General features: G+C 41.2%; 1 protein-coding gene across 1 annotated transcript in view; it reads right to left on the bottom strand.

Annotated features, from left to right (window-relative positions):
- The window catches only part of LOC142195647 (inactive dipeptidyl peptidase 10-like), a 110745-nt gene that overhangs the window by 45927 nt on the left and 41412 nt on the right, over positions 1-23406 (bottom strand). Inside the window, exons 7-11 of the mRNA XM_075265580.1 lie at positions 22049-22130; positions 20201-20321; positions 12037-12191; positions 4441-4538; positions 1923-2046 (exon numbers count right to left, since the gene is read on the bottom strand). Of these exons, the coding sequence (XP_075121681.1) occupies positions 1923-2046; positions 4441-4538; positions 12037-12191; positions 20201-20321; positions 22049-22130 (580 nt within the window). The remainder of the gene's footprint in view (positions 1-1922; positions 2047-4440; positions 4539-12036; positions 12192-20200; positions 20322-22048; positions 22131-23406) is intronic.

The raw sequence follows: 23406 nt of genomic DNA, 5'->3' as shown, positions 1-23406 counted from the left end.
GCAGACTGCCGAACACTTCCCATTCACTTCAATGGGAGCGCTCGTAACAGCGGCGTTTACGAGCGCTCCCATTGAAGTGAATGGGAAGTGTTCGGCAGCCCTGCTGTAACGCCGGCGTGTACGGCTCTCATACACGCCCGGCGTTACGTAGTGTGCATGCACCCTAAAGATGTTGAGGACCTATCCTAAGCCTAGGTTATCAATTTCAGATTGGTGTTGATCTGACGCACAGCACCCCCACTTAACGGTTGTTCTCAGTAGATGGTACGCAGAGAATTGAGCTGTTAGTGCTCAGACCAGACCCATTCTCTTAAATGGAATCTAAGTTGTAGTGACTTGGTCTGACACTAGTAAGCAGACAGCTATGTTCTACTACAGCTCAGCTCCCATTCATTTGAAGAGTTCAGTCACTCCACAGAGACCTGAGCTGTCTGCTTCCTGCCCCATTTTCTGTACATCAGCTGCGGAGAACTGCTGATAGGTGGGGATGCTGGGTGATGGGTTTCCCCACCAATCTGATATTGATAATCTATTCTTAGGATAGGTTGCCAAATATTTGTAGCTTGGAAAACCCCTTTAATTCAGTACAATACACTACTGTTGCAAAGACTTTAAGTGGAGTTCTGCAGAACAAATGATAACATTGATACTCTTATCTATAAAAAACACGACTCCAGATCTTAGGAAGGGTTGATTTTCTCATATGTTAGGATCTTATATTTCATGGTTAGTTTACAATTCCCTTAGGGCCCCTTCACACTACTGATACACTGCCTGATTCTGAACGTTAAAACACGGTCAGAATCAGCGCGTATAAAGCAGATCCCATTCATTTCAATGGGGAGCTGGCATACGAGCGCTCCCCATTGAAATGAATGGGCTGCTTTTTACTCTACGAGCGCTCCCATTGAAGTAAATGGGTAGCGCTCACGTGTATGGCTCGCCGTGTGAAGGGGCCCGGCGCTCAGCTCAGTCCGAGCCGTACACGTGAGCGCTTCCCATCCACTTCAATGGGAGCGCTCGTAGAGTAAAAAGCAGCCCATTCATTTCAATTGGGAGCGCTCGTATGCCAGCTCCCCATTGAAATGAATGGGATCTGCTTTATACGCGCTGATTCTGACCGTGTTTTAATGTTCAGAATCAGGCAGTGTACCAATAGTGTGAATGGGCCCTTAGGGTGCATGCACACTACGTAACGCCGGGCGTGTATGAGAGCCGTACACGCCGGCGTTACAGCAGGGCTGCCGAACACTTCCCATTCACTTCAATGGGAGCGCTCGTAACAGCGGCGTTTACGAGCGCTCCCATTGAAGTGAATGGGAAGTGTTCGGCAGTCTGCCGTAATGCCGGCGTGTACGGCTCTCATACACGCCCGGCGTTACGTAGTGTGCATGCACCCTTACTCTGATATTTGTTTCTTTAGACTACTTTAGAGCACTAATGTCCTCCACTAACATCAATTTGTAAGATAAAATGAATCTTTTTCCCCCAGATATATAACACTGTGGTTTTGCTACTTTGTTAATAAATTAAAGGGTTTTCCAAACCCAAATAGTTTTTTCATACTGATGACCTATGCATATGATAGTATGTGATCAGTATGTGATCAGTGGAGGTCCAACACCCAGACAGATCAGCTGTGCTTGGAAGCTGTTATTGGATGGTAAGAGCATGCAGCTCTGCTCCTATAGAAGTAATAGGAGTGGCGCTGAAATTCCTCCAAAGCATCTATGAATGGATAGGGTGCTATGTCACTCCTATTACATATATAGCAGCGGTGCTGCACGTTCTCTTCTATTACGTGCACTACCAGCTTCTGGCTCCCCCAAAAAATATTTGGTGACAAAAAATCCTTTTAACAGGTCTGACATCCAGATGTATTATTTTCTGCCCTCCTACCCATAGGTATAATAAACACTCACCTCCAGACAGATACCAGTAGTTGTATCACAAATGGTGAGAAGAGACAAGTTTTGTGGGCGGCTTAGCCATTGCACAGCAAGCTGAGTGTTAGTTACCCACTTGACCATGGTGATGTAATATTCTCTGAAAGAAAAAAGGTGGGATCAGTCAGCAAACTCTGTATTTGTTGGATATTGTACAATCTTTGGATCTACATCCAGAGATAACAGAGGCTCTGATCAAGCACTGTTCTAGACCAATTCAGGGCTCAGCAGCTCTGAGCACTTTGTAGAGAAAGAGAAGAGAATATAGGTGACTAGGAGGTGGTCTGAAACCAGGGAGGAACAATGAACTGTATCTGCCAAACAGAGCGAACACTTAAGTTAGTTTAAGTTACAAGTCTGAATATGATCTTGAAGATGAGAATTTCACTTTAAAGAAGTAGTCCAGCGAAAATACATTTTCTATCACTACACCCTTCACCTGATTGCCGGGACTTCTTTTATGTATACTGCTATTATATCATATCCCTGCTATTCATTGTCTGCTTGCTATCACCCAACACCTTCTCTTTCTTTGTGCTTTGCTACCAATCCCTGCACTGCGTCACATGGGCAGCTAGACCGAGCACCCTCTAAGCCTGTGGAGAAGCTGTGTAATTATCCTTTTCCTATTTATATTCTCCTAAATAATCTAAAAGGCCATAAATATACAGTCAGACGGGCTGTACTGCCAGCGACCTTCATTATAATGGTGTGACAAGAGCTATCTATAAGCCGGAGCTCTGATAGCAGTTTGTTTCCCCTATGGAAAGGCTGTATCAAACGGTCCATGTAGTGTCAGAAGATAATGGACATTGGGAGAGACAGACAAGCATGTTATATTCATCAGGTCAGATTGAGGTCACATGACCCAACTGAAAAGAAGGACCTTTCATATATAGAGCAATAAATAAATACTAGCTGAATTATATATATTGTAGGAATAGGTACATAATATTAGCAAAAAATTACTAGAGAGTCACTTTTAGGGTATGTTCACTTGGTGGAAAATGAACAGGAATTCCTCTTAATCTTCCGCTGTCGGCATTTTCACCTGCAGGACATCAGCATTCCGTCACGGATTTCCGTTGCTGATTAGGCCCGGATGAATGAGCCTAAGCAGCAGGGAGTCTCAAGCTGCATAATCTATAGCAAGATCGAGCAGGACGCATTTTTTTATGAGTCCTGCTGTCAGTGGCGGATCCAGGCTTTGCGGGGCCCTGGGCAATTAACTTTGGCGGGGCCCTTTTCAGACCCCAGAGTATAATAATTGGAGACCCAGGGGGAGAAAAACATTAAAAAAAACTCTGTTACTCACCTATCTCCCGGCTCCTACGCTGTTGGCCTCTGAAGTAGTCCATCTTCAAGTACGTCAGGCGTTATATGACCCGGGATGCAGGCCGGGGTCATGAGACATCAGACGATTAGGCCGAAGCCTGCCCGGATCGTGGAGAGGTAAGTAACAGTGCTTTTTATGTTTCTTACCTCTCCCGGGCCACCGATAATTATACTCGGGGGTCCGAAAAGACCCTTGAGTATAATGATAGCAACGGTAGCGGCTGTCACCGTCCCCCTGATGTCCCAAGCCCTGTGGCAGCTGCCTCTGCTGCTACGGCCGTAGTTACGCCACTGGTCCTATGGTATGACAAAAGTTTCTTACTCTCCTGCTACTTGAGGCCCGGTTCACATCTGGGTTCGGTATTCCATTCGGGGAGTCCGCTTGAGGCCCTCTTGAATGGAAACCTATACACATTAAAAAGCTGTTAGCTAAGAAACCACACGGACCCTATAGACTATAATGGTGTCCGTGCGGTTTCCGCTCAGTGTCCGCACAAATCATGCAGAGAGAAAAGTACTGCAAGCAACACTTTTCTCTCCGCATGTTTCATGCGGAAACTGAGTGGAAACCACACGGATCCCATTATAGTCTATGGAGTCCATGTGGTTTCATAGCTGACCACTTTTCAATGCATATAGGTTTCTGTTTGGGGGAGGTCCCCAATTGGGCTCCCTGAATGGAATACTGAATGCAGATGTGAACTGGGGGACAGACTGTTCACTCCATCCCATTCACAGACCATGAGAGGGGACTCTCTAGATCAGGGGTCCTCAAAATTTTTAAACAGTGGGCCGGAGGCAGAGCAGGTTGCACAGACATCGTGAGCAGTGCCCTCCAATAGGTAAAGTGAAGTGCGCTCCATGGCCTGGCCCAAGCCCCCCAGGAGCTTCATTATAAATGCACACCTGCCGGCGTTGTCGGCGGGGCCAGACAGAAGTGCTTGGCGGGCCGCATGTGGCCCATGGGCCGCAGTTTGAGGACCCCTGCTCTAGATAGTAGATTATGTAACTGGCAGAAGGGACATCAGACAGTCACAGGCAGTACTACATTGTTCCTGTCATACTACAGAGGCACAAAATAGAGCTTCTGGTAGGGGCCCTTACACAGCACTGTTATAGGCGTGACAAACACCCTTTTACATCTGTAGTGTTTTCATACCTGATCTCAAAAGTATCAGGACGTAAGATCTCCACTGTATGAGACGGACCGCGTAGATTCACAACAAAGACCTTTACTTGAGGAATGGGTTGTCCAGCCTGCAGGTATTGAAACAATATCTGGTGAGTGCATAGAAAAGAAGTCTACTATAATAATTACACGCTACATACATACTATTCCTATTACAAAGGACTGCACACTTATTCCTTACTGGATACACAGAGTAAATCACTCTATATCTCTATATAGCTATCATTGTAGTTGTGGTTGAAGAAATATCTAAAAATTTAATTTAGCTGGATTTTGGGATCTCTCCGGTGATGTCTTACCTAGACAAGAGCCCCAGAGCACAGCGGGATTTGTCTAGTAAGTGATTATTGCCTTTCTCAGAAGTGCTCTAAGCGGCCATAAATCAAGATAGCCATCACTTTGTAAAGGTTGAAAGCTGCTGCTAAAACTTGCAGCAATAGATGACATGGTCGGGTTGAAAATATTTCTTTATAGCATGTGGATCTAGAAAAATCTTAGCCATGATTTTGCTACTGTACAACACAGCAGATAGTCCTTTGTAAAGCTGAATTCACACTGGGTTTTTGGACCAGATTTTGACGCGGAATCCGCCTCAGAATCCGGCTCAAAAAGTATGGTTTTCATATTGCAACTAAAAGCTGTATCTTTATTTCTGGCTGCATAATATACTACATTTAGCAGGATAACCATGCCATAGAGTGATAGAGTGATAGTCCCTACAGTATGAGATCCTAGTTGTAAAAGGTTCTTGCTGGTGGCCCCTACAGTCTGCCCCTGAAAGAAGCCTACTAGCCACACAGCTATGTCCAGTTATGTTTAAAGGATTCTAATAGACGTCAAAGCCTGACAATTATCTCCACCCAACAGTATAATAAATTCACTTTTTCTAGAATTTGATAAGAAATGCTAGCAGGCGGTAAGCCTAATAAGCACTTTAGGACTGAGAATAGGGACTAGCCTGTATTATGTAACGGTATAACAATAGAGACTTTATAGCAGAACATTTAATGAAGCAAAATTATAGAAAGCGAAGATATTTTATGGACATTAACTGGAATGATATTCTCAGCAAGCAAATCCTCTGAAGAGATCTGCATTACTATTACTGATATGCATTATTACCCAGAAATTGACAAGAATATTAACCACTGTTCCCGAACACTAGGCAGGATTTCTCCAATGCTCTATAAACTTCATTAAACTGAATATGAATCAAATTAATGAAGGCATTTACTATACTAAAATGTGAACCAAAGGATACCACGTCATGCTGTTCTCTGTTTGGGACTGTAGGAGTCCAGATTTAACAAGTGACAGGTGAAATTTATTTGTAGAACAGCATTGGAATGATAATATATGGTGTTAGGGTGCATTCACACTACTGATACGCTACCTGATTCTGAACGTTAAAACACGTTCCGAATCAGCGCATATAAAGCAGTTCGCATTCATTTCAATGGGAGCCGGCATACGAGCGCTCCCCATTGAAATGAATGGGCTGCTTTTTTCACTACGAGCGCTCCAATTGAAGTGAATGGGAAGTGCTCGCATGTACGGCTCAACATGAGCAGAGCTTGCCGTACACGCGGGCACTTCCTATTCACTTCAATGGGAGCGCTCGTAGTGAAAAAAGCAGCCCATTCATTTCTATGGGGAGCGATCGTATGCCGGCTCCCATTGAAATGAATGGGAACTGCTTTATACGCCGCTGATTCTGAACGTGTTTTACGTTCAGAATAAGCTGGCGTATACTCAGTGTGAACTCACCCTTATAGTGTCTTTTACTTGTGCATCAAGTTGCATACGGTTTTAAAGGGGGTCTGTGAGCAGTACGTTTGTTCTAAGAACCTAATCCTAGTACCTGCTAGAGAGGATTCTGCAGTTTCCAAGTATGCCTGTGTTAATCAATTTTGTACCCCCATTTAATGTAAATCACTGTTTTAGGCTGAGGCCCGACGTTGAAACTCAGATTTTTTCATTGTAGATTTTGCTGCAGTTTTTCGAGCCAAAGAAAGGAGTGGATTGAGCAGAAGGTAGAAATATAAGTATTTCCTATATATTTCCCATTCTATTTGTAGCCATTCTTGGCTTTGGCTCAAAATAACGAAAGTAAGGCTAAGGCCCCATGTTGCAGATTTTGTTATGTTTTTTTTTTGGCCAAAGCCAAGTATGGATACTAAAGGAATTGGAAATATATAGTAAGTCCTTATATTTCTCAATTCTGCTAAAAAAAAACTGGTTTTGCCTTAAAAAAAAATGCAGCAAGTGGCCAAGAAAAGGCAGAATTGTTTGTCTATATTAGTTTTATATCGGGGCTTTAGGTTAACAGAACATGAACATATTTATAAGATAACTTTTCAAAATGTTCCTGAATTCCTGTAAAAGTTACTATCTAATTCAATATACAGTGTTTATAATTGTATAATATACTTAACTATAACTTAAATGACCTATAATACCACCTCACCAAAGCATGCAAACTGCTACTGCAATGTTACAGAGCGTATTACAGTGATAAATATCATACCTTTATTATAGATGTCCCTTTTTTAGATTTTGAGAAAAGCTACTTTGAATTCTTATGCAAATTAGACATTTGGTGCACTGGGGGCAGGCCTTCATTCCTGGGAGCACTGCTCTTACTGCTCAAGTAAAATGGGTGATGTCATAGCAGTGGGAGCATCAGCATAACGCAGATGGTAGGTTGCAAAAGCTTAGCTCTAGAGAATTGAAGGGCCGCTCCCAGTGCACCAAATGCCTCATTTGCATAAGACTTTAAAGTTATTTTTCTCCATATCTACAATAGTGACATAGATAACAGACGCCCCTCATATATGTCTATGGTGGAATGTGAACTCAAGCAAATGCACGTTTTGACATAGCCCAAAAACCCCTTCCAGCAACATGTTGGATAACGGTACCCCCCTATGTACAGCATTATGTATTTAGATTGTGAGCCCTACATCGGACAGTGAGTGATGACAATATCTGTAAAGCGCTGCAGAATATGTTGGCGCTATATAAGTAAGTAAAGTACGTAAGTAAGTATAAAGATCAGTGTTGGAAGCAGGAAACAATATCTTCTCTGCAGCAGCTAAAGTATTGAAGAATTGCAAAGCCATCAACTGAACAATGTAATTATTCCTCATTGAAGTAAAGGGCAGGAAAGCGTTTTACATAAATCAATAAATGATAGTGACATTTATAACAACTGGAGAAAAACAGCCAGACAGGCAAAATGGCCGTAGTAAAGTTTATTCGCAAATCTATATGCTAATGACTGCCTTAATAATGAGCTGGCGGTAATTATCATGCTCCACACACCTTGTCGCAATTCAGCTTCACTGGATTAGTACGCCATTCTCCCAAGGACAAGTGTTATGATCAAGTTTAGGTTGGAATGAAGGGCACATAAATGGCACAACTCAGCTGAAGTGTATGGCCAAGGACACAGACTGTGAACACCAGGCAGAATTTACCTGAATTCACCTGCTGGTTGCTTACCTGTATTGCAAAGGTTGACAGTCACAGATATAACCCACAGCAATACATGGAGTCACTTTGCACTACAAGTTTTAGTTGCAGCATGTAGGTGAGAGCTGCTACTGTACTGTAGATTGCAGTGGGTTAGCCACCAGCAAGTCTGTAATCTCTGCCTATATGACCCTAGCCTTAAGAAATTCATTGGAGGAAATGTACTAATTTATCTATACCTGTTTTCTAGCATAGATGGGATGTAAATGTGCCACATATTCAGCACAAAGCCCTTTATGCGCCAAAGATATGTCACATTATTTGTCCTGTGACCTGCTCGCCAGAGCTGGGCAGAGCAAGGGATAAGTTATACCTGAAATCTATGCAAGTTCCTGACTGGCAAAGATTTAATGTCTGGTGCATGGGACATCCTGCAGTGCTCCTAAATTATTAAGAGGTCAATGAGGAAATTTTTCTCCAGTGATGAAATTAATGAAGAAAATGCCATAGGAAATGCCAGTCTTATGTCCTCCATTGTGGTATTGTGAACTGCAGCTAGTACTTAACACTCATTAAATCTGAATGTAGCCCAGGCCTAACTGTGTGATCTCTGAACATATACAGTGGGGCAAAAAAGTATTTAGTCAGTCACCAATAGTGCAAGTTCCACCACTTAAAAAGATGAGAGGCGTCTGTAATTTACATCATAGGTAGACCTCAACTATGAGAGACAAAATGAGAAAACAAATCCAGAAAATCACATTGTCTGATTTTGTAAGAATTTTTTTGCAAATTATGGTGGAAAATAAGTATTTGGTCAGTAACAAAATTTCATCTCAATACTTTGTTATATATCCTTTGTTGGCAATGACAGAGGTCAAACGTTTTCTGTAAGTCTTCACAAGGTTGGCACACACTGTTGTTGGTATGTTGGCCCATTCCTCCATGCAGATCTCCTCTAGAGCAGTGATGTTTTGGGGCTGTCGCTTGGCAACACGGACTTTCAACTCCCTCCAAAGGTTTTCTATAGGGTTGAGATCTGGAGACTGGCTAGGTCACTCCAGGACCTTGAAATGCTTCTTACAAAGCCATTCCTTCGTTGCCCTGGCGGTGTGCTTTGGATCATTGTCATGTTGAAAGACCCAGCCACGTTTCATCTTCAATGCCCTTGCTGATGGAAGGAGGTTTGCACTCAAAATCTCACGATACATGGCCCCATTCATTTTTTCATGTACCCGGATCAGTCGTCCTGGCCCCTTTGCAGAGAAACAGCCCCAAAGCGTGATGTTTCCACCCCCATGCTTTACAGTAGGTATGGTGTTTGATGGATGCAACTCAGTATTCTTTTTCCTCCAAACACGAAAAGTTGTGTTTCTACCAAACAGTTCCAGTTTGGTTTCATCAGACCATAGGACATTCTCCCAATACTCTTCTGGATCATCCAAATGCTCTCTAGCAAACTTCAGACGGGCCCGGACATGTACTGGCTTAAGCAGTGGGACACGTCTGGCACTGCAGGATCTGAGTCCCTGGCGGCGTAGTGTGTTACTGATGGTAGGCTTTGTTACATTGGTCCCAGCTCTCTGCAGTTCATTCACTAGGTCCCCTCGCGTTGTTCTGGGATTTTTGCTCACCGTTCTTGTGATCATCTTGACCCCACGGGGTGAGATCTTGCGTGGAGCTCCAGAGCGAGGGAGATTATCAGTGGTCTTGTATGTATTCCATTTTCTAATTATTGCTCCCACAGTTGATTTCTTCAATCCAAGCTGGTTGCCTATTGCAGATTCAGTCTTCCCCGCCTGGTGCAGGGCTACAATTTTGTTTCTGGTGTCCTTTGACAGCTCTTTGGTCTTCACCATAGTAGAGTTTGGAGTCTGACTGTTTGAGGGTGTGCACAGGTGTCTTTTTATAGTGATAACAAGTTTAAACAGGTGCCATTACTACAGGTAATGAGTGGAGGAAAGAGGAGACTCTTAAAGAAGAAGTTACAGGTCTGTGAGAGACAGAAATCTTGATTGCTTGTAGGTGACCAAATACTTATTTTCCACCATAATTTGCAAAAAAATTCTTACAAAATCAGACAATGTGATTTTCAGGATTTGTTTTCTCATTTTGTCTCTCATAGTTGAGGTCTACCTATGATGTAAATTACAGACGCCTCTCATCTTTTTAAGTGGTGGAACTTGCACTATTGGTGACTGACTAAATACTTTTTTGCCCCACTGTATGTATATATTCTAAAGTACTGGATTGGGCCTCAGCAGTCACTTGGGTGTAATGACATGAGCACACCCCTCGTGACCACTGATGACCAATCGCAGGTCCCAACAATGACCTCTAGCGCCCATAACCTCAATCGCAGATAGAAGAGAACTGAAGAAGATTCTGGAAAGAGCAAGACAGAATAAAAATGCCCAGGAGAGGTGAGGCAAGGTGAGTATAAGTGTTTGTTATTTTTAATTACCTTTCTTGGGCCTCAACTTATACTCTGGGGTCTGAGGAATAAAAATTTGAAGTGGCTCAATGAAGCAGCTCTAGGGGGCATGGGAGCATTGTATACAGTGTGGGGTCACTGTGAAGCATATTATACTTTGAAGGGTGCCACTGTGGAGCACATTGTACTGTGTGGAGGCCAGTATGGAATATCTTATACTATGTGAGGGTCTCTGAGGAGCACATCATACTGTATGGAGCATATTGTATTATGTGGGTACCACTGTGGAGCATATAATACTGTGTGTGGGCCACTGTGGAGAATATTATACTGTGTAGGGGCCACTGTGGAGCATATTATACTGTGCAGGGACCACTGTGGAGCATTATACTGTAAGGTGGCTCTTGGGGACATGATACACTATGTGGGTTCCCTTCACTAAGCACATCACATACCATCTGTTTTATAGCAGCTATGCCATATTATTAAAGGCTGTAATTACATTGCATGGTCAGTATAAAACAGGTCCTGTGCTATGTGAAAGGGTCATGGCGATCGCAAAAGCACCACAGCACCTTCAAACAGCTGATCAGCAGGGACCTCAGTGTTGGATTCCAGTTGATCTATTAGATGTTAAATTGTTGGGACCCTGCAGATCAGATGTTTCCCAGAGCACGCAACTCCTATTGTATAGGGCCGTATCCGATACGTGTGGCCGTATCCGCCACAAAATCCTGACCAAAAAGACGGCTCCCATTGAAATCAATGGGAGCCGCTCAGGTCTTTTTCTGGCTCCTGGAAAAAAGAAGCAAGATGCTGATTCTTCGGGCCATTTCGCCTCGTGATTTGACCTGAAGACACTCCCTCCTCCAGACTAGGCCCATTCATTGGGCCTAATCCGAAGTGGAGTGCGCGACTGGATGCCGATGCACTGCACTGACTTTCAGTTCCGGCTACCCAGTTTTTGATCTGGAACCTGGGGCGGCCTCTGCTTCAGGTTCCCGGTAACAAAAAATCCCCTATGAACTTACCCTCACATGTCGAGTGCTGCACTACTCACTCATGGTATTCTTACTAACTGCTGTTGTGGGTACTGTAGTTGTATCCCTTATAAGTATCTGAGATACTGCTGCAGGGTCAATAATCATCACTATCTAGAATACGCTGTAGGGAGGGTGTAGGGGCCACAGATAAAGTTTGCACCAGGGCCCACAAGGCTTTAGTTACACCACTGACTCTACTGTATGTGGTATTACAAGGATATGTAAGAACAAAATGGACCAGTCAGAATACATAGGCAATCTAACATGCAAATTCACAAGACAGGTGTGTAAAAACATGAAGAAAACAGCCCTTGAAAGCAACTACAGTTTATCATAGACATACCCGGTAAATTAAAAATATAAACACGCACCACCATAATACAGTAGTACAGGGGTACAACAGCACATGTAATACTTGTATAATATTAGTAAATATGTGAGACTGTCATTGCCATTGACTGTAATTTATTATAATGGAGCTTTACATAAATAGAGCAGTGTGTTGGATCTCACTTTGGTGCTTGCTACATCTTTACTTCCAGAAAGAATAACAGAAGAATGGCACAATGGAGCGTTCAGGAGAACTAACAGTCCCAGAGCTCTTCCTAGTCATACCTTAGGGTAGGCATATCGCACACATATTGGATAGTCAGCACCAACAAAGTGAGGAAGTTCCATCTTCGGTACAAGTGTGTTATTGATAGTCAGGTAGGCAAGTCTTGCTCCATCAGGAGACCACCAGTGAGCAGCATAGCTGTGTAGTAATTCCTCTGCAACACAAACACACCATGAGAGGCAATGTGTCCTACTGGATGTTAAATATTATATATTTACAATATTCTCTAGCAGACATGGGGTTAACACTCTACTGACATCATAGTCTTATATTCTTGGAACATGGGTGCGGTTAGTGTACACTATTTTAGAAATCTCCTTACATAGCTACAAGATGGAAGGTAACACCCACTCTCATGAATATAAATGAGTAAGAAATACACATGTCTGGGTCTGTCTTTGGGAAGACCAGGGGAAGACCAGGAGGTCTGTCTTTGGGAACACCAGGGTGGGTGGTCCAGGCAGATGGACATCCATGGACGTCGTAACCAACCCAAGTCCACCAACCAGATGACAAGCATGAACCAAGCTGTAACTACAAGATATCCAGATGATTTAACTTCTCTGAAGATGTAAGCTATTGACAATTGATTGATATTTGTGTTATTTGGACATCTTTCCCTGTTCCTGTGTTTTCCTTCAAGATATTAATAAACCTCTACACTGATTTATAACAAGCTGACTTCTTCCTATCGTGGACAAGGCCAGGTCCGGATATTTAACAGTGGACACAAGTCTCACCGGCAAATACAAGATATTTAACAGTGGCGAGCCAGCCTTCCTCCGTTACTTCATGGCTATTTAACAGTGGCGAGCCAAGCACGGTCGTTTTTTTCCTGTTTTTCTTGTTCCGTTCACTTGCAATTAAGGGGGAAGAGAGGTGTATTTTGCAAGTTGTATGAATTGCAAGATTCAGGAAGACTTCGAAAAAGAACTTATATTGGTGAGATACAGATGACTGTTGTACGTGTTATATGATACGGAAGCCTGTGTGAGGAAAGCCTGTGAGGAAACACAGAAGGACCACAAGTGCCAGACGTACTGAGACGTTCTGATGACAGGGACCAGCTGTTCCAAGGACAAGCTAAAGCTTTCTATAGTGGTGAGTAAAGATTTTACTTTTAAAGTATGGAAAAATTAGAGTCATTGTCTAAAAAGTGTAACTTTGAGTATAAAGTTTTGTCTAGTGACAATTTAGCGAGTATATGGCAAGATTTATATACACAATGTGAACAGGCAAATTCTAAGATTGAAAATAGAATTTGTTCTACAAAAGAGAAGCAGGTATTTAGGAATATTGCTTCTTTGGTAAAGATTTTTAATGACGTGGTAACAGAAAAGAAATTAAGTAATAGTATGCATAAATCTGTTCAGACAGATAATGAGAAATCTCAACATGTTGACAAAGAGCACCATGTGGCAGTAATGGCCATAGATGGTGAGGTGGAAGAAATAGAGTCTGTAGCAGAGGTCATCTCCAGTCCTAATATCCAAGGTGACCTTCGTAACGGCACAGATATAGATATGTCAGCAAATGAAAAGCAATTACAGATACAAGAAACTGAATTGAAATTAAAATCTCAGGAATATTTGATCAATCTGAGTAAAGCCATTCTCACATATGATGTAAAGATCCATGTGTGTAGAAACTCAGAAATTTTTGAAAGCCATGCAGAGAAATTTGATCTATCTAATGAACAAAAAAACAAAATGTTTAAATTATGGCTTCCTATTGATTTTACAGAACGTTTGTCTGCAAAAATGTCTTATGATAATGAGTCAGATGAATGGTTAAAAGACAGTGATGTGGAGAGATTAAAGAAACTAATCTGGTGCACTAGAGGTGACAGCATGCCAACATCTGACATACTGAGTGAGATAAAGATTGGCAGAAAAGAATGTACATATGCATTCATGTCTAAATTTGAAAGGACATACAAAACTGTCATTCAAAAGGTGAACTCTTCATCTATGGTGAAAAGTTTTGTTAAAAAGTTCACATTTTTGGATGCAGTCACCCTTGCCAGTGCCTCAGATAAGAAGACTTTATTTGAAGCTGCTAGTTTATTGGATGTGGCCAGAACACATGAGAGACAAATGGCAAAAGCAAACCGAGTATGTCCAAAGCAAAAAGCAAAGCCTATTAAAAGGCATCTGTCAAATCCGGTTATAGTGTCCCCTATTTGTAGGAGGAAAGGTATTGGCCAAAGTGACAAAATCTATGAGAAACGTAGGAAATTACATGTTGCATATAAACCATATGCCATGCAGGAAAATCCACAAATTGAAATTCCAGTATTAACTGAAATTAAAGAATTGCAGCCAACCAAATCTATTGATAGTCAAAAGATTGTATCTGGGAATGTACCAGTTGTCTCCAAAATGTCAGATCTTTTCAGTAACCCAATGGCATCTGACCTGTCTTATATTCTTAGGAAAAGGGCAAGCTTGGCATTCTCTCATGACCTGGCGAGGCTATTATGGATGGACGTGTTGACAGGAAGTTCATGGGTTTAACTTAAAAATATATATCTGAAAGGAGGTCAGGGATCAAATTTAAAAGTATCTCTGATGTAATGACTGTCTACTGAGTTTTACTTACGTACTATTTGGCTATATAAAAAAAAAAAAATCCCTTTTATATGAGGAAAAGTCCAATGATCAGGTATAATCCACATGATTATGTGATGATGTTCATAAATAATCATAATTATGCTATAGTGAATAATACTTTGGATCATAATCATAATATATATTTACACACAGGAGGAGAGCCTGATGTGTGGTGAAGACTTTTTGTCATAGCCCACTCTCTGGAAGCAGGGAGAGGGGGAACATGTTATGTACAATATATGAATATATGACATGTATATGAATATATGTACAATATATGAATATGATCAAATAGTATTAGGAATCCATAAAGTTATTAAACTGTCCATTGGTTAAAATCATTATTGTATTAATTTGGTTTTTGCTAAAGTTTATCTATTTTTCTCTTCAGATATAGATATATGGAAAAATGCAGCAGTTCAATCAGTGATGTCCATTCATTCATCATTCTTTCTTCTAGCCAAAAGAATGCATTGAGTGTCTAACTATTAATGAGTAAAGAGATTAACATGGTGTGACTAATAACAATGCATGATAAAGTGATATAAGTTATAACTTACCTTAAGCATGTTTTTCAATAGTTTCATGTAAAGTCCATGTTTTTAGGATTTTCAAGTTATAATCCATTTTGTTTAAAGGCATGTAACTAGGCATGGAGCTCTTACTTACTGTGAATTAAGTGTTCGTTCATGTGGTCAGTTGATTGACAGCAACACATTGTGACCTGTGACCCTAATGGGCTGGTCAGTATAAGTGTTAAGTGTTATGTGTCGAGTCGACTCGTGTATACAACAGATCTGTGACATCACAAATAGGCCTAAGAAAATCAGGATGCATCCAACAAGGAGAAAAAGAAACATCTATCCAACAAAGAGATGTCTATTTTCTATTTTCTTTTTCTATTTCTATTTTCTATTTCTTTCTATTTTTTATCTTATATGATCCTCTATATTAAATTGGGAAATTAGCAAATATATGTGAAATCCATTGAAAGGAACCTCATATGTTTATACCAAGTGTTTAAGTCACATGAGCTGAGGAAAAGGTGACAGCTGCACTAGGGTGAAGGTTATTTTAGTTTGTGAATAGTTTGTTGCAAAAGAAGAAGCTTTTGGCTATGATATAGATAGCTCTTCAATATATTTGTTCAAACCTGACAAACAATAAAGGTTTATTGGGGTAATTGGATCATGGGATAATAAATATATTAGTTATGGCAGAAAATCTAGTTAGCTATAGCCAGTATTGATTTATTGTATTATTATTGATTATGTATTCTTACATGTACGCACACACTTGCATACACTTACACACATCAACATCCACAAACATTGGGAAAACAACATTGGGTAAACATAAATGTCTTATATGCAAATGAGATAAGCTTATCATCTTCATGAAAGGAAAAGCATAATATCATCAAAGGATATGGGATATCAAGAGTGATAGTCTCTGGTTTATTCTTTAAACTTCTGATTATAGGATGTGACATTTTGAAATGTTTATGTTTTATATACTTATTTCATATATATGGTATTCATATACAGCCAGTACACAAGAATATATACAGTTAAGTGTAAGACAGAGTCAAATGTCTTAAGTCTTGTCTCTATTCTTGGTATTGGAGGTATCTGAAAGGTGAAAAAGGTCACAGGAATCTGTGAAGTGACGAGGTGTTAAGAGGAAACTTTAGGCACATACGTTTTTATGAATAAAGGTTAATATTGTGTCTCAGATAAAGAACACAATGATATTTAATAAATGAATGTTTAAAATAAAATAATATCTTATTAAAAAGGAAATAAAGTGATTAAACTTTAGGAAAATGTATGATTAAGTATGATAACACATTCATATAGGAACATATGTTTAGTATAATTGGTGAAAAGTTCTAACTGAAGAATAAATATAGTGATTGTCTATAGAATGGTAGTTAATAATGAAATCACATTATATTTCAAAGTCATGTTGCAATTTGTCATCACAAGTAAAGTACACATATATATTCATACATATAGATATAAAGATATATATGTTGATATATGATGTTTATATAGATTATTGTATCCAAAGTACTATTATCAGATAGTTTGATAAATGTATTGAATATCAATATTTTATAAGTCAAATATAAATATTGATACAATATAAAGAGAAGTATGATATATAAATGAGTGGTATGGTACACTGTGATATTATAGTTTAGTTAATTGCCTAATTTGGCTTAGTTATTAGGGAAAGAAAAATTTCTTCAATCAAGTCCAAGATTATGATAAAGTTTGATATCAAATGTTAATAAAAAGACTTTGACAGTTACAAGAAGAAGATGTGCGGGAAAAGACAAAATCTGAAGGTATGATTCTATATGCTTATGCCAAGGACTGTGTTTAAAAATTATTACTGGAGGTTGGAACCTTTGATCAGCTGATGATTGGACAGATATAAAGACGTCCTCATCAATGTTTGGTGGGATCCTCTCTATTTCAAGACTTCAAGGTGTTTGGTGAGCAAAAGGGTTGTGAATGATAAAACCCGAACACAGATATTGTGTATCCAAGAGACTGAGATTCCAGGACTGAACCTTACTGACAAGCAGCAGGGATGATGTCAGAATTCACACTTGCCTTGCTTTTGCAGTATTGCTCCAGAAGTGTCACATGATTCTACAGTGACAGGTGGTCAAGGGAATTACAAAAGGAAAAACTCCTCTACAGTCTATGTCTTGGTAAAGTGAAACATAACATATGGACTTTGTTGTTATATCAATATCTTCATAATATGAACTTTAATGGACAATGTTATAATATCTGCACAACATGGAGGAAATCTAAAGGACTTTATGTCAAGAACTACATTTGTGGTAAGCCTTCTATTATGATGGAAGAAGATGACCAGAAGACCAGACGATGAAAGAAGAGCCTTCATCAGGTGTAGGTTAGATAGTGGATCAAATTGTTTTCCTCTTTGATCACAGTTTACCATAACATAACATTTAATAATGATAAAATTTATTGTAAATTGATGAAATTATTGTTATATGGAAAATTAATGAAAATTAAGTTCCAGTATTCAGCAAAGAAGAAAGAAGATATAATCTAATTGTATGAATATTGTCGTATGGTATATCTTGAGAGTTCAAACAGATATTTCACTCTCAAAAGGGGGAAATGTTAAATATTATATATTTACAATATTCTCTAGCAGACATGGGGTTAACACTCTACTGACATCATAGTCTTATATTCTTGGAACATGGGTGCGGTTAGTGTACACTATTTTAGAAATCTCCTTACATAGCTACAAGATGGAAGGTAACACCCACTCTCATGAATATAAATGAGTAAGAAATACACATGTCTGGGTCTGTCTTTGGGAAGACCAGGGGAAGACCAGGAGGTCTGTCTTTGGGAACACCAGGGTGGGTGGTCCAGGCAGATGGACATCCATGGACGTCGTAACCAACCCAAGTCCACCAACCAGATGACAAGCATGAACCAAGCTGTAACTACAAGATATCCAGATGATTTAACTTCTCTGAAGATGTAAGCTATTGACAATTGATTGATATTTGTGTTATTTGGACATCTTTCCCTGTTCCTGTGTTTTCCTTCAAGATATTAATAAACCTCTACACTGATTTATAACAAGCTGACTTCTTCCTATCGTGGACAAGGCCAGGTCCGGATATTTAACAGTGGACACAAGTCTCACCGGCAAATACAAGATATTTAACACTGGACAATACCTGTAAGTCATACAGTATACTTCAGTATTTCAAATGGTCTTATACTAAAGATCCTTTAGTTACAAAATGTTACAAAATGTATACAATAAATATAAAAAATCCAAATAAAATAGATACGTTACGTTATGTTCGATAATGCAGGCAGATGAAGACAGGTCTCCGTTTAGGACATGACCATATAGAATAATGGCACCAGATCACCTGAGCTCACCTAGGACCAATTCTGTAATTTTTCCATTAGAAACGTACCGCAAAGTAACAGGTACTGGGAACATATTTTAGTTCCTACTATAGGCTAGATACCAAGCAAGCCAAACCTTACTAGAGGTCACAGGTCCAAACACAGCTCAGCTGATATCTGATATATGATAACCAGCTACATGAAGTGGGTACTTTCTGCAGTGGAGTTTACATGATCGTTAACTTTTCACATCACTTGAGGATATTCAGGATGGGGTACTCTATGATTTAAGCAACATTGGAAATCACTACTAGCGGACTGCTATCTTTTAAATCCACTTCCTACGAGCTGTTGCTAAGTAAAATACATCCTTGGCTTCTGAGACAGCAATGTAAGAAATAGGAGGACTGAGCAAGCTGCTCCCTCACAGACATTATCTTTGTAAAGGCACTTATCTCCTCTCAGCTTTGTGTATGTTGGCTAGCATTTCTTCACTGGATATAGTGAGGTATTTTTATCAGTGCAAAGATCGGTGTCTATGATAACAGAAAAGCAGGGAAAAGACATACAAATTGGTTAACTCCTCTGACTTGGCATGGGGATGAGAGGTGAGAGGTGCTTGTGAAAAGATTAGCTTGTGTAGGACCTAATACACTGTCTACCAATAAGTATTTGGACACCTGTGGAAAAAACCTACATGTCGGACATCTTTACAAGTGGACAGGGAAGGACAGGCATGGAGTGCAAAAGAATGCACCCGATCGCCATTTAAATGAATGACAAGTGTCATGGACACAGCTAGTGTCCGCTCCTAATGTCCGTGCCAGATTTTGAATGGACACTAGGAGCGGACACTACCTGTCGGACACTGATGGTAGTGTGAACGCCCCCTAAGTTCTTTCACCGATTTTGGACGGCTGCTACACCTCTTAGTTTGGCGATCCAACTCGATAGGGTTCAAGTTTGGGCTCTGGGCAGGACAGTCCAGTCGGTTAACCTGATTGTCACTGTACCAAGCCATGGTAGACCTCGCTACATGACAGCTGGCGTTGTCATCCTGAAAGTAACATTGGTCCAACCCATAGAACCACCATAATGTAGGAAGCACACTGTTATCTAAAATAGTGCAATAGGCGTTGTAGTTGAGTTTACCATGCACTGGGACCAAGGTGTGATGTACATCACCACCGCAGATATCTTCATTTACATAGGTGTCCAAATACTTATTGGTAGACAGTGTATATACAGTACATATACTGTATAAGACCTGTTCAAATAGTGCCATAACTAATACATAGACAATTGGATGAAGCTTTTTGCAAACTTCTGAGCATCATGGAAATTGTTGCTAAGTAAACCACTGGCAGTGGTCCACACTATGTACCTGCCCCATTGCTGTGAGCGAGCTGCAAATCAAGTTGCAAACAAAATGCCATGATTGTCCCCAGAAAAAAAGAATAAATTAACACATTTGATTGGTCAAACATCCACAGAGAGATGTCCCCAAAAAGATTCGGCATGTAAATTCTATCAAAAACTTAGGTACCCTTTAAGAGAGATTATAGTTTCAGATTAGAGATGTTTTTGGATGCTTACATAGATGAATGCATTTTATAAAGCCTGACCTTGGTAGGTCCAGTCAGAGATCCCATTGAGCACTTTTTCTGGATCTCCAGATGATGTAAGTCTGAGCGCAGGACCATAAGCCACTTCTTGATAATATATATCATTTTCAAAGATGAACACCTAAATCAAACAATAAAATAAAGTCTATATACAAAACAACAGCAGCACTAGTTACAATTGTTAAGCAATTTTGAGCTCAATTAATAACTTTTTTAATTTACAGTAAAGTTATAGTATAGTCACATAGGGTGACATAAAGTGCGGTGTGTAGAAATGATAATGGTGAGAACATAGTATGAGCTGCATTTCCTGAAGCTGTTTTAGATAGTTCTGGTTACTAAGGGTCATACATTAGATGGTTTATATCTAACTACAGTATATAGGATAAATACAGAACTCTTTTTTCCCAAAGACAATGACACCTAGACGGGCGAACGGATTTGGCTGAAATTGCCCACATACATACCTTGGGTCCCGGATTGAACGATAGGCTACATGGAATTCCTGTACACTACTGCAATTCACTCCCGTGACCGGTGCTTTTTACTTTTGAACCCGCTGCAGGACCTGGGACGCTGTAGGACCTGGGATGACGTCATCCCAGCCCCATCAGCAGCTCACCTGGATGGGTGCCGCTTCTCTATGTGGGCGGAGCTATCGGCCGGCGTCCACAAGAACATGGCGGCTTTCAGAGGTCCAGAGCATCCTGAACCAGTGCCCGTACTCTGGGGCAGCGAGAAGTGCGTACACTGCCCCGCCTGTGTGGGCTTACCACAGGACCGCAGTGCTCTGCCGCGGCCGGACAGGGGGTCGCCTGCGCCGCGGTCTGGAATGCTGGTTCGGCCTGCTGTCCCACTGCGGCCTCTGGACTCTGCATGTCCGTCGGGGATGTTACAGATGTCTGCTCAGGGCTATCTACAGTGTCATTCGGCCGCAGGAGAAGGGTTGTGACGACAGGTGAGTTAGGGGACTTTGAGAAGGGAGAGGGGTGGGGTGTTGGGAGTGAGGAGGTTGCCGGTCCAGTGGGGGATGTGGGAATGGGGGGGCCTGGGCAGGTAAACCTGGGGGGCCCCTGGTAGGGGGATGGGGACAGGGCCGCCACAGCGCCCACAGATGGAATGGGGGCACATGGCTTGCCGCGGGAGGGGGGCCCTCATAGGCACCCCTGTAACATCGGTGCACGGGGAGCCCGGGGTTTGGTGAGGCCGTTGGCACAGGTTGGTGGGGGGAAAGGTGACACAGGGTCTGGGGGGGGGGAGGGAAGGGGTCACTGGGTAGGTAAGACAGGGAAGGGGGCATGGGGTAGGTAACACGGGAGAAGGGGGCATGGGGAGGGGGGAAAAGGGGCACAGGGTAGGAGAAAGAAGCAAGCACATGAGGGAGTGGGTAGAAAAAAAGGGGGTTGGCGGGCGCCAGGGGGGAGATGAGGAAAAGGGAGCCGCTGTGGACACAAGGCAAAGGAAGAAGCCTGCGCGGCGCTACAGGTGGGTCACACAGGGGGTCAGGGTTCCACGGACGAAGTCGCGGGTACTGCTAGTAATAGAATATAATCCATTTGTATAGTATATAGCTTATAGTATATAGTTAGCTGACTTCCTATGAAAATGGTGTGTGTCTATAGCCTGGTAAAATTAGATTGTGCGCCCCATTGGGGAAAGGGGTCTCATGTGAGTGATAAACTGTGTACAATGCCATGGAATATGTTAGTGTTATATAAGCATACAGGAAGTAAAAATAAAGTATAACATTTAAATTCTTTGGGCAAAAATGAGAATTTCTCTTGAAATGTCTGTTGCCTATTGCCTGCTATGGAGACTGGAATGGTAACCATTTTCATGATGACTTACCAGCTGACTCCCATGTGGTCCCCAGTCGGCATACTGTAGATTGGTATTATTTTTTCCGGGTGGGCTGAGACTCCATACTTCCCTGGAAATGATGACAATACATTGGTATAATCTGTTACTATTATTATCATCATAGCAACCCAAAAAGAAGGCAGGAGAATGGTTGCAAAAAATTAAGGTCACAAACCATAGATATAAATGTTCTAAGATCTGAAGTCTATGGAACGCAGGTAGATATTTAAAGAGGATCTCACACCATCTCAACCAAGTTTAGTTCTTTGTCTCCTTTAATATGTGCTTTTGTGCTTATTTCATTATAACTGGAATTTTTTCTCTAGCCCCCACCATTTCTGAGTAATTGGTGCCATTAGTTTTGGTGCTTGTCTGATAATTTGTCTCTGTACTGTCAGGTAGGTAGTGTCAGGGTCAAGTAGGGGCAGGCAAGGGGTCATGTTTCTGAGCTATCTAACACTCTCCAGTCTGAATCACACCCTTTGTCTGTTCTGGCTAGATACCACCTACTTGACCATAGAGAAAGTAAAGAGCATATCAGGCACCAAAGCTGACTGCACTGATTTCTTGGGAACAGTGGGGGCTAAAGAAGAAATTGCAACTTTGCCGGAATAAGGGGTGGAGCTGCGCCTACTAAGTGATGCAAGGAACTGGAGTTGGTGGAGGTGGTGAATGATCATCTTCAAGTAATGGTTACTGAATTCTGACTGGCTGGATAAGCAGTACTATCAATGCACCTCTTGTCCCTGCAATAAGTTAAGTAAGTAGCCTGTGGCCCCCTGTGTTTGTATTATTGGGGGTATATTTTTAGGGCACTATTTATTTGCTACCATTTCTCCAATCTTCAATATGAAGAGACTGAAGGATTGTGTCGTTGTGTACTAGTGCCAGAGATACAGAAATAGATAGAATAATAAAACCAGGACTGCACTGCTCTCCTCAGCTTTAAAATCTTTACGTTTGTTGCATTTCTATTTTATTCTGACATTTATCTCATACTGCAAAAAACTACTTCCCGCATTGCAGTATATTCTGTAAATTAATATTACTTGGGTTTAGGCCACTCAACAAATTTGATTCTGTTAAATTACTATTAACTGTACCTGCGCCTCTCAGGAACAAGCCTGGTAAATATTTTAGCACTCGCTTAAACACATCTTTCATTGACACTGTATAGGGAGCAGAGGACCAGTGCTAGCCAGAAGTAAGGAAAATGCTGGTCATGGTTTTCTAAGAAGACCTGCAACATATATCTATAGGGCTTTATTGGTAAATGTGGCAATTGCTGTTCTGGGACAGACAATGTCATATCAATCAAACAGCAAGCTAGTGTTAATAAAACTCCA

This window comes from Leptodactylus fuscus, chromosome 2, assembly GCF_031893055.1.
Source record: "Leptodactylus fuscus isolate aLepFus1 chromosome 2, aLepFus1.hap2, whole genome shotgun sequence".
NCBI classification, from domain to species: Eukaryota; Metazoa; Chordata; class Amphibia; order Anura; family Leptodactylidae; genus Leptodactylus; species Leptodactylus fuscus.
This window is presented reverse-complemented; position numbering and strand designations above follow the sequence as displayed.